The 12,316-nt window shown below is 39.1% G+C and overlaps 1 protein-coding gene across 5 annotated transcripts in view; it reads left to right on the top strand.

Annotated features, from left to right (window-relative positions):
- TMLHE (trimethyllysine hydroxylase, epsilon) overlaps nucleotides 1-12,316 on the top strand; it is a 74,875-nt gene that overhangs the window by 34,865 nt on the left and 27,694 nt on the right. For all 5 annotated transcript variants that reach the window (XM_047847439.1, XM_047847434.1, XM_047847436.1 and 2 more), the window contains 2 exons: nucleotides 1,920-2,096; nucleotides 7,666-7,945. In XM_047847439.1, the coding sequence (XP_047703395.1) occupies nucleotides 1,920-2,096; nucleotides 7,666-7,945 (457 nt within the window). The remainder of the gene's footprint in view (nucleotides 1-1,919; nucleotides 2,097-7,665; nucleotides 7,946-12,316) is intronic.

The raw sequence follows: 12,316 nt of genomic DNA, 5'->3' as shown, positions 1-12,316 counted from the left end.
CCTATTGGATTTCAATGCCTTTTCCTTCCCCAGATCAAGGAAGTTCTCAGCTATGATTTGTTCAAGTACATCTTCAGCCCCTTTCTCTCTCTCTTCCTCTTCTGGAATTCCTATTATACGGATATTGTTCTGCTTGATTGCATCACTTATTTCTCGGAATCTCCCCTCATACTCCTGAATTTTTTTTTATCTCTCTTTTTGTCAGCTTCCTCTTTTTCCATAATTTTATCTTCTAATTTACCTATTCTCTCTGCCTCTTCAATCCATGCTGTGGTCGCCTCCATTTAATTTTGCACCTCATTTATAGCAATTTTTAGCTCCTCATGACTATTCCTTAGTCCCTTGATCTCTGTAGCAATAGATTCTCTGCTGTCCTCTATGCTTTTTTCAAGCCCAGCGATTAATTTTATGACTATTATTCTAAATTCTTGTTCCATTGTATTGCTTAAATCGTTTTTGATCAATTAGTTAGCTGTGGCTACTTCCTCTAGTTTCTTTTGAGGAGAATTCTTCCATTTGTCATTTTGGGTAGTCCCTGGGGTGGCTCCAAACTGCAGGTCACCTCCCCTGTGCTGTCCTGAGAAACTTGTGTTGGTGGGCAGGGCCGTAGTCAGACCCAATGTCTGGCCCCAGCCCACCGCTGGGGCCAAAGTCAGACTGGTGTGTGCCTTATCTTCCCCTCTCCCAGGGGCAGGACTCACTGTGGAGTGGTGTGGCCCCTGTCTGGGCTATTTGCACACGGCCAGGCTTGTGGTGCTGCTTTGATGGGATCTGGCGTATTAGCCGGGGTGGATCCACAAAGTGCACGGGGGCAGGAGGGGCAGGCTTAGCTTGCTTTGCTATAGGTGGTCCCCTGTGGAAGAGGCCCTGCAGCACCGGGAGGGAGGCAGACCTGTCAGAGGGATGGGTCCACAGAAGCACAGCGTTGGGTGTTTGCACGGTGCCAGCAAGTTTGGTGACAGGAACTGGTTCCCTTTGGAATTTTGGCTGGGGGATGGGAGAGGGATATAGCGCTTGCCAGCACCTTTGTTCCCTGCTGAGCTGAGCTCTGTCTTCCGGGGCTCAACAACTCTTCCTCCCCGTGTCCTCTCGCTCTCCCGCTCTCCGAGCAGAGCTGCTGACTTTTAACATTCCACATGTTAAGTCCCGCTGGCTGTCAGAACTCACAGATTCTGGTCCCTCTGCTTTTGCAAGCCAGACTTGGGGGCTCTGCCTTGCCGGGGCGGGGGGGGGCTGCCCCTCCACCTCTGGCTCCCTCCCGCCAGTCCCTGTAGCACACACCGCCTCTCCACCCTTCCTACCCTCTTCCGTGGGCCTCTCATCTACGCTTGGCTCCATAGAGTCCGTTCTGCTAGTCTTCCAGCAGTTTTCTGGGTTATTTAGGCAGATGTGGGTGGAATCTAAGGGATCAGCAGGACGAGGTGGGCCCAGCGTCCTCCTATGCCACCATCTTCTCTCCTCTCCTCCTTTTCCAAATTTAGAACTCTGATATGTTTTGAGTTTATCTTGGAGACTGGTGACAATATGGTTATGGACCCAATATTGTCTTTTTTTCCAAATGGCTACCTAGTTGTCCAAACGCCATTTATTTTAAAAGTCATTATTTCCCCAGTGTATAACTATCAGTTTATTAGATACCAAGTTCCTATATTTAGGTGTATTTTTGGACATTTTATATGCATGTGTTGTTTTATCTGCTCTGCCTATCCCAACGTCACTGTTTTAATTCTAGAGATTGTATAGGATGTTTTCTATCTGAGAGGCTCGTGTTCCTCTCATTGCTCTTGCTTGTTTCTTGGTAGAAAACTTTTTGAAGGAAGTTTTCTGACTATTGATTGTTTTTAAGTTTTCCTCAATAAATAATTATCTCTTTTTGTAAAATAATACATTAAATAATCTGAAATAATGCTTTCCCCTAGAACTGCAGTATGCAAACACCGTGATGCGCTTTGATTATGTGTGGCTTCGAGACCACTGCCGCTCAGCATCTTGCTACAACTCCAAGACCCACCAGCGCAGCCTGGACACTGCCAGTGTAGATTTATGCATCAAGCCAAAGACCATTCGTCTGGATGAGACCACACTCTTTTTCACTTGTGAGTAGACAACAGACTTTGCCTTCATTGGAGTATTCTTCTAAGGAACAATTATTTTGCAAAACCTGGTTTGCCTCATTCCCAAACAGAGAATTATATATTTTTAAAAAAATTTTTTTTCAACGTTTCTTTATTTTTGGGACAGAGAGAGACAGAGCATGAACGGGGGAGGGGCAGAGAGAGAGGGAGACACAGAATCGGAAACAGGCTCCAGGCTCTGAGCCATCAGCCCAGAGCCTGCCGCGGGGCTCGAACTCCCGGACTGCGAGATCGTGACCTGGCTGAAGTCGGACGCTTAACCGACTGCACCACCCAGGTGCCCCGAGAATTCTATTTTTTTATTGACGTATAATTAACATAAAATATCTTCTTAGTTTCAGGTGTATAACATTGATTTGACAATTCTGTACATTACTCAGTGCTCACCATACATGTAATCACCATCCAAGACCATACAACGTTATTACCGTATTATTGACTGTATATTCCCTACGCCATACCTTTCATCTCTGTGGCTTGTTGACTTTATAACTGAAGTTTGTACCTCTTAATCCCCTTCACCTACTTTGCCCCTCCTCCTCCCCCTTGGCAGCCACCAGTTTGTATTTGCTATCTTGTATTTGAGAAACTGGTTTTTTGTTCGTTTGTTTTGTTTTTTAGATTCCACATATAAGTGAAATTATATGGTATTTGTCTTTTTCTGTCTGACTTATTCCACTTAACAAATACCTTCTGGGTCCATCCATGTTGTTGCAAATGGCAAGATCTCATTTTTTATGGCTGAATAACATTCTATTGTGTGTCTATATATCTCATCTTCTTTATCCATTCATCTATCAGTGGTCACTTGGGCTGCCTCCCTATCTTGGCTATTGTAAATAATGCTGCAACAAATATAGGGGTGCATGTATCTTTTCAAATTAGTGTTTTCTTTGAGTAAATACCCAACAGTGGAATTATTAGGTGGGATGGTATTTCTATTTTTAATTTTTTGAGGAACCACAAAGCTGTTTTCCACAGTGGCTGCATCAATTTACATTCCTGCCAACACTGCATAAGTGATCCCTTTTCTCCACATCTTCGACAACACTTGTTATTTCTTATCTTTTTGATGCTAGCCATTCTGACATGTGTAGGTGATATCTCACTGTGGTTTTCATTTGCATTTCCTTGATGATGAGAGGTTTTGAGCATCTTTTTATGTGTCTTTTGACCATCTGGATGTCTTCTTGGAAAAATGTTTATTCAGGTTCTCTGTTTTTAATCAGATTATTTGCTTTTTGATGTTGAATTTTGTTAGTTCTTAATATATTTTGGATATTAACCCCTTATAGGACATATCATTTGCAAATATCTTCTATTCACCAGATTGCCTTTTTGTTTTGATGATGGTTTCCTTTGCTGTGCAGAAGCTTTTTATTTTTATGTAGTCCCAATAGTTTACTTTTGCTTTTATTTCCTTTGCCTTGGGAGACATATCTAGAAGAAGGTTGCTATGGCCGATGACAAAGAAGTTACTCCCTTTGTTCTCTTCTAGGATTTTTATGGTTTCAGGTCTTACATTTAGGTCTTTAATCCATCCTGAGTTTGGTGTGTGTGTGTGTGTGTGTGTGTGTGTGTGGTGTAAGAAAGTGGTCCAGTTTCATTTTTTTGCACGTTGCTCTCCAATTTTCCCAACATCATTTGTTGAAGAAACTGTCTTTTTCCCATTGCATATTCTTGCCTCCTTTGTTGAAGATTAATTAACCATATATTCATGAGCTTATTTCTGGGCTCTCTATTCTGTTCCATTGATCTAAATGTCTATTTTGTGCCAGTACCACACTGTTTTGATTATTACAACTTTGTAGTATATCTTGAAATCTGGGGTTGTGATACCTCCAGTTTTGCTCTTCTTTCTCAGGATTACTTTGGCTATTCAGGGTCTTTTGTGGTTTCATACAAACTTTAGGATTATTTGTTCTAGTTCTGTGAAAAATACTGTTGGTATTTTGATAGGGATTACATTGAATCTGTAGATTGGTTTGGGTAGTATCGACATTTTAACAATATTAATTCTTCAATCCATGAGTATTGGATTACTTTCTGCTTTTTGTTGTTGTTCAATTTCTTTCATTCATGTCTCATACTTTTCACAGTATAGGCCTTTCATCTCATTGGATAAATTGATTCCTAAGTATTTCATTCTTTTCAGTTCAATTGTAAATGGGATTGTTTTCTTAACTTTTCTTTCTGCTACTTTATCATTAATATATAGATACACAATAGATTTCTGTATATTAATTTTATATCCTGCAACTACTGAATTTATTTACTGAATAAAAGCATTTCTTTGCAACTTCCTGTGAATCTATAATTATTTCAAAATAAAAAGTGAAAAGAAAAAAGCTTTGGAGGAAACAATATTTACAATCAATACTTTTGACTACTGATTTCTCTATAGTAAAAAAAAAAAACCCATGCCATAGAAAGGTTTATTTCTATGCAAAACATTTGCAACATGCATTACAGAGACTGAAAACCTATTAATGTATAAGGTATTTTATTGCCAGTTTGTAAAGAAAAGCACTAGTATTTCAATAGAAAAATGTGAGAAAGAAGTGAACGGGCAGATCGTTAAAGCATGAGTCAGCAAATATTCTGTAAAAGGCCAGATAGTAAAAACTTTTAGGTTTTGCTAGCTGTACAGTCTCTGTCACAACTGTTCAGCTATTCAATTCTTCAGTAGTAGGGTGAAAGCAGACATACTCAATATGTAACCAAGTGAGTATCATGTGTTCCAAAACAGGTGTGATAAAGACAACTGCCAGGCAGATTTGGCCTGTGGGCCATAGTTTGGTAACCCTTGCATTTAAAAAATATGTCTATACAGATGGCTAACAGACACATGAAAAGATGCTGAACATCACTCATCATCGGGGAGATGCAAATCAAGACTACAATGAGATACCACCTCACACCTGTCAGAATGGCTAAAATCAACAACACAAGAAACAACAGGTACTGGCGAGGATGTGGAGAAAGAGGAACCTTCTTACACTGTTGGTGGGAATGCAAACTGGTGCAGCCACTCTGGAAAACAGTATGGAGGTTCCTCAAAAAACTTAAAAATAGAACTATCCTATGACCCAGCATTTGCACTTAGGAATTTACCCAAAGGACACAAAAATACTGACTTGAAGGGACACATGCATCCCAGTGTTTACAGCAGCACTATCAACAATAACCAAATTATAGAAAGACCTCAAATGCCCATTGACTGATGAATGGACAAAGAAGATGTGTATACACACACACACACACACACACACACACACACACACACACATACTGGAATATTACTCAGCCATCAGAAAGAATGAAATCTTGCCATTTGCAATGATACAGATGGAGCTAGAGAGTATTATGCTATATGAAATAAGTAGACAGAGAAAGACAAATACCATATGATTTCACTCATATGTGAAAATTAAGAAACAAAATAAATAAGCAAAGGGAAAAAGAGAGAGAAAAACAAACCAAGAGCTAGATTGTTAACTATAGACAACAAACTGAGGGTTGCTGGAGGGGAGGTGGATGGGGGGATAGGTTAAATGGGTAATGGACATTAAGGAGAGCACTTACTGCAATGAGCACTGGGTGTTGTATGTAAGTGATGGATCACTAAATTCTACTCCTGAAACCAATATTACATTATATGTTAATTAACTGGAATTTAAATAAAAACTTGAAATAAAGTAATAATAATTTAAAAATAAAAATAAAAGATGTATGTCTAACAAATATAAATGTCTAACAAATGTTCTTATTAGCCTTATTAGTAAATGAATAAATTAAAATTATTACAATAAGAGCTTTACCTACCAAATTGGAAAAACTATCTTTAAAAAATAAGCATACTCTATTTTGATAGGTACATATATATTGCTGTAGAGAATGGAAATTGGTATACTTTTTAAAAATACTATGGGAACATTTTTTAAATATTTATTTTGAGAAAGAAAGAGCAGGAGCAGGGCAGGAGCAGAGAGAGACAGAGAGAGAGAGAATCACAAGCAGGCACCACACTGTCAGTGCAGGGCCCAATGCAGGGCTCAATCTCACAAACTGTAGGATCATAACCTGAGCCAAAATAAAGAGTTGGACGCTTAACTGACTAAGCCACCCAGGCACTCTGAAATTGGTAGACTTTCTAATAAAGTAACTTAAATGCATCAAGACTCGTAAAAGTTTAGATCTTCAGATTTAACAATTCCACCTTCTGTGTTCCTATTTTAAGAAAATTATCAGAATTATAAACAAGGATGTCACTATTAAATAATAAGGAAATGAAAGAAAAAAACCCTACATGCTCCAGAGAAAATTGGTTAGGTAAATCTTGGTAGTCCATATTCTGCAAATTATAAGAATTTTTATGAAGATTTCATTTTTTAAGTTTTATTTTTATCCCAGTTAGTTCACATAAAAGTGTAATATTAGTTTCTGGTGTAGAATTTAGTGATTCAGCACTTCCATAAAACACCCGGTGCTCATCACAAGTGCCCTCTTAATCCCCATGACCTATTTCACCCATCCCTCCACCCACCTCCCTTCTGGGAACCATCAGTTTCTTCTCTATAGTTAAGAGTCTATGAATTTATGAAACAATCATAGGATGAAGATTTAAAAATTTTAAAATGTTTATTCATTTATTTTGTGAGAAAGAGAGAGCACAAGCAAAGGAGGGGAAGAGAGAGAGAATCCCAAGTAGTCTGCACACTGCCAGCACAGAGTCTGTCGTGGGATCGATCCCATTAGCATGAATGAGATCATGTCCTGAGCCAAAATCAAGAGCTGGATGCTCAACTGACTGAGCTACCCAGGTGCCCCAAAGATTTAAATTTTTATTGATAAAATCACTCTTAAAATATTAAGTTACAAAGGCAGGGTACATGGGAAAAAAGTGGAAGGAATGATGCCAGGCTGTTAACAGTGGTTTCATCTGCATGGTAGAATGGTAAATATAGGTAATTTTTAAAATCTTTCTCATATGTTTTATGCTTTACAAATTCTTTATGATACTTTTATTGTCATGGGGTGGGAAGCCAAACAGAGAGAAACAGAGACAGAGAAAGAGAAGTAAAAAGAAGTAAGAGAAAAGATAAGATGCCAGCAAAGCCTTTTACTCCCCTTGCTATACCCTTTGCATATCCTGAAGATTTTCTAAAGCATTTGGGGGGGGGGGATTTTTTTTTTACTTTTTGGGGTTTTTTTTGGCACAGTGGGCAAAGTCACTTATGAAATCATTATCCTGTTATATTGATGTCATATCATTAGGTCAAACTACCCTAATTCATTTAGTCCATTCTAGTTGGTAAGATGTATTTGTTCATTCATTCACTTATTAATTCATACTACTCAACCTACAAATATTTCTGTTCTCAGGAACATTCTAGGCACTTGTTTTAATTTTGTTCCATAAACAATATAGCACTGGGTAATTGGTTGCTAAAAATAACATTCTTAACCAGTAAATTATTGGCAGTACTTATAACTATTATTTTAATGTCTTTTATTTTTCCCTTAAAAGGGCCAGATGGTCATGTGACTAAATATGATTTGGATTGGCTGGTGAAAAACAGCTATGAAGGGCAGAAACAAAAGGTCATCCAGCCTAGAATCTTATGGAATGCTGAAATCTACCAGCAAGCCCAAGTTCCATCTGTAGATTTCCAGAGCTTCCTAGAAACAAATGATGGATTAAAGAACTTTCTGCAAAATTTTCTGCTGTATGGAATTGCATTTGTAGAAAATGTCCCTCCCACTCAAGAACACACAGAGAAGTTGGCTGAAAGGATCAGCTTGATCAGGTAACTTATTAGTTTCTAATATCTATAGTAATAATTTCCAGAGCATTAATACCAGTAAAATAACAACAGGGTATGGTCACCTTGTTTTTAATCATGAATATTTTGTGGTCTGAATAAAGTGATTCCCATTTATAGTGCTTTATTTGAGGCCCAGATTTCTAATCTCTAAAGACACTTACATGTTAAATATGATGAAGACTTCAAAGTCACTGTAAAATTTTTCAGCTTAGTGGTCCTCAAAGTGACAGGTACCATTGTACACTAGGAGAAGGACTAACTTTGAAGAAAGAGAATCAGGTAGTATTCTGAGTTCCACCATCAGGGGATTGTGTGAACATAGGCAACGCCATTACACTCACACCTGTACCCTCCACCTCCACCTCTACCCCCTTGGCCTTGATTTTCCCATCTGAACAATTAGAGGATTGAATAAAATGGTGTCTAAAGATCATCCAGTTTTGACCTACTATGATTGCTAAGGCTTGATTCAGAGACTAGTTGTTAATAATACTGCCTTACACAATATAGCACATAACCAACAAATTTACACCATTATTTTCTTTTGGTCATTATAGAAATCATGATAAGTGTATATTTTATCTCCTGTTCTGCTGAGCCACTTGAGACCCACATATATTAAGTAGGTGGCTTGCCCAGTATTGTTCTGCTAGTAGGTAGTAGAACTGGGATTTGGGGTAGAGCTGAGATGGTGGTGTACTAGGAGGACCCTAGCTTTGCCTTGTCCCTCAAACACAGATAGATAACTATCAAATCATTCTTAATACCCAAGAAATTGACCTGAGGAGTGATAGAACAAACCACAACTAGAGGGAGAGAAGAGGCCACATCAAGGAAGGTAGGAAGTGCAGAGACGCAATTTGGGGGAGAAACGTACTGTAGGTGCTGTGGGAGGAAGAGAGCCCTGGTTGCAGAGAAATGTGAGAGAGAGTGGAGCACACAGGGATAAGCACAAGGAGATCACTTCTGCACAGTCATTGGCCGGGAAAACAAGAGGGGCTGATTTTCATGAGTTTTTGCAACCAATGGGGCTCAAAGACTGGAATTTTAGAGGTCCCCAGACTTGACTGGGATAGAAACCTGAGGACACTGCCTGACTCCTAGAGAGAAGGCAGGCAAACAACCTGGGGATAGATGGCTCGATATGAGGAACTACTAAGTAAGGCACACGAGAAGAGACTATTCGCTCTTCTTGGAGCACATCTGTGAGAGGTGACATTGCCTTTCTGAGGACAAAAGACGACACCATTTTCCTCTCCCGCCCCTCGGCATAGGCATAGAGATACCTGCAGAGGGTAGCTAACCGGGAAATTAGCTGTTTAGCCTTTTTGCTCCAAATCCCACACCCACGTGCTCTGGTACACCTACCCTTCCATGTCAAACTGTATCCATTTCAGTGTGGCAAAACCCTTTCCCAGAGGACCAGCACAGGCCCCTGCCACAGCAGGTCCCTAAATTTTGGAGTTCTAAAAGTCAGCAGGCTTGGCTGAGATAGATCCCAGAGTATACTGTGCTGCTCCAAGCAGGCATATGACTCAGAGACAGTGTTAAAACGGTGATCTGAAAAACACATAGGACACACAATGGAAAATTATTTGCTCCTCTGAGGGTGCTTTTCTCAGAGCAGGAAGCATGGACTCCCTTCTACAGGGACAAAGGAGCGGGCTGGCACAATTTTCCTCCCTCGCCCCTCAGCATAAACCAACTTCAGGAAAACAGCACAGTGCCAACACAAACTGACTAACCTGCTTACACGAAGTCACACTTTGTGCTGCTGGTACTTCTTTTCTCAGGCAAGCGTGCCTAGGATCAGCACAGCAGGCCCCTTCCCCCAGAAGATCAGCACAAACCCCTGCCCACACCATGTCTCCCAACCAGAGAGTTGTTCAAGGCTTCAGTTCTAGTGCAAGTAGCATCAGGTCCCTTTTAACAAGGAGACCAGAGCACACCTAGTTAAAATGCACCACACTTTGGCTAAGGTGCAAACACTCCCCACTGCATGCAAGAAGAGCCTCTGCAGGAACTGACCTGAGGGATAGAGCAGCCAAAACACAGCAGCAGAATCACACAACACACATCAAAGACACTCCCTAAAGCACCAGACTCTGGATGCTATATGACCTCTTCATACAGCCATTTACACTCAGGAGCAGAAACTACCAGACTTTTCTAACACAAAGAAGAAGACAGAGACCTAGACAGAATGCCAAGACAAGAATTCATATTCAAAGAAAGAACAAGAAGAGGTCACGGCCAGGGTTCTAATTGAAACAGACAGACATAATTTAATATGCCTGATGGAGAATTTAAAGCAACAATCATAAAGATACTTGCTGGTTGGAAAAGTATTGGAGACATCAGGGAGACCCTTACCACAAAATAAAAGAGTTAAAAAACAATCCATCAGAAATGAAAAATGTGATAACTGAGATTCAAAAACAACTGGTTGTAATTACCACAAGGATGGAAGAAGCAGAAGAATGAATGAGTAATATACAAGATAGAATTATGGAAAATAATGAATTTGAACAAAAGAGAGAAGAGTGATGATCACAAGAATAGACTTAGGGAACTCAGTGACTCCATTAAATGTAATAATATTTGTATCATAGGGGTCCCAGAAGAAGAGAGAGAAAGGGGGAAGATTTATTTGAGAAAATAATGGCTGAACACTTCCCTAATCTGGAGAAGGAAAGAGACATCCAGAATCAGGAGGCACGGAGAACTCCCATAAAAATGAAAAAAAAAAGCAGGCCAGCAAGATATATTGTAGTTAAATTTGCAAAACATAGTGATAAAGAAAAAAATCCCAAAAGCAGCAAGACAAAAGAAGTCCCTAACTTATAAGTGAAGACCCATAAGGCTAGCTGGAGATTTCTCAACAGAAATTTGGCAGGCCAGAGAGAATGGCATGATTTGTTCAAAGTACTGAATGGGAAAAACCTGCAGCCAAGAATACTCTATCCAGCAAGGCTATCATTCAGAATATGAGGAGAGATAAAGACTTTCCCAAACAAAAACTAAAGGAGTTCGTGATCATTAAACCAACCCTGCAAGAAATATTAAAGGGGGCTCTTTGAGTGGAAAGGAGAGAACAAAATTGACAAGGACAACAAAGGATCAAAGAAAATCTCCACAATGACAAAGCAAGTAATAAAATGGTATTGAGTACAGATCTATAAGTAATCACTCTGAATGTAAGTGGACTAAACACTCCAATCAAAAGACATAGGGTGTCAGAATGGATAAAAAAAGAAGACACATCTGCATGCTACATATAAGAGATTCATTTTAGACCTAAAGACATCTGCAGATTGAACATGAGAAATATTTATCATGCAAATGGACATCAAAAGAAAGCCATAGTAGCCAAACTTCTATGAGACAAACTTGATTTTAAACAAGTCTTTGTAAGAAGAAATGAAGAAGGGCACTATATCAAAATAAAGGTGACTATCCCATAGAAAGATATAACAATCATAAATATTTATGCCCCCAACTTGAAGCATGCAAATATATAAACAATAGCATATATAAAGGAACTAATTGATAAAAATACAATAATAGTAGGGGACTTTAACACCCCACTTACACCAATGGACAAATTAAGCAAAAAATCAACAAGGAAACAATGGCTTTGAATGATACACTGGACCAGATGGACTTAATAGATATATTCAGAACATTTCATCCCAAAGCAGCACAATACAGTTTTTTCAAATGCACATGGGACATTCTCCAGAATGGACCACTTACTAGGTCAAAAAACAGACCTCAACAAGTACAAAAAGACTTTTATCATACCATGTATGTTTTATGACCACAACACTATGAAACTTGAAGTCAGCCACAAGAAAAAAATTGGAAAGACCACAAACACATGAGGGTTAAACAGCATGCTACTAAACAATGAGTGGGTTAACCAGGAAATCAAAGAAGAAATTTAAAAATACATGGAAACAAATGAAAAATGAAAACATGATGCTCTAAAATCTTTGGAACTCAGCAAAAGTGGTCCTAAGAAGGAAATATATAGCAATACAAGCCTACATCAAGAAGCAAGAAAAATCTCAAACAACCTAAACTTACACCTAAAGCAGCAATAAAACAACAACAAATGAAGCCTAAAGCCAGCAGATAAAGGGACATAATAAATATTAGACCAGAAATAAATGATAGAGAAACTAAAAAACAAAACAAAACAAAACAAAACAGTAGAACAGATCAGTGAAACCAGGAGCTGATTTTTTGAAAAAATTAATAAAATTGATAACCCCCTAGCTGTTGCAGACTTTGAGTCTGGAGTTCTCTCTTGTCCAGCAAGAGAGTGGATGCAGAATTGAATATGAGAGA

Source organism: Prionailurus viverrinus, unplaced genomic scaffold (assembly GCF_022837055.1).
Source record: "Prionailurus viverrinus isolate Anna unplaced genomic scaffold, UM_Priviv_1.0 scaffold_49, whole genome shotgun sequence".
NCBI lineage: Eukaryota > Metazoa > Chordata > Mammalia > Carnivora > Felidae > Prionailurus > Prionailurus viverrinus.
This window is presented reverse-complemented; position numbering and strand designations above follow the sequence as displayed.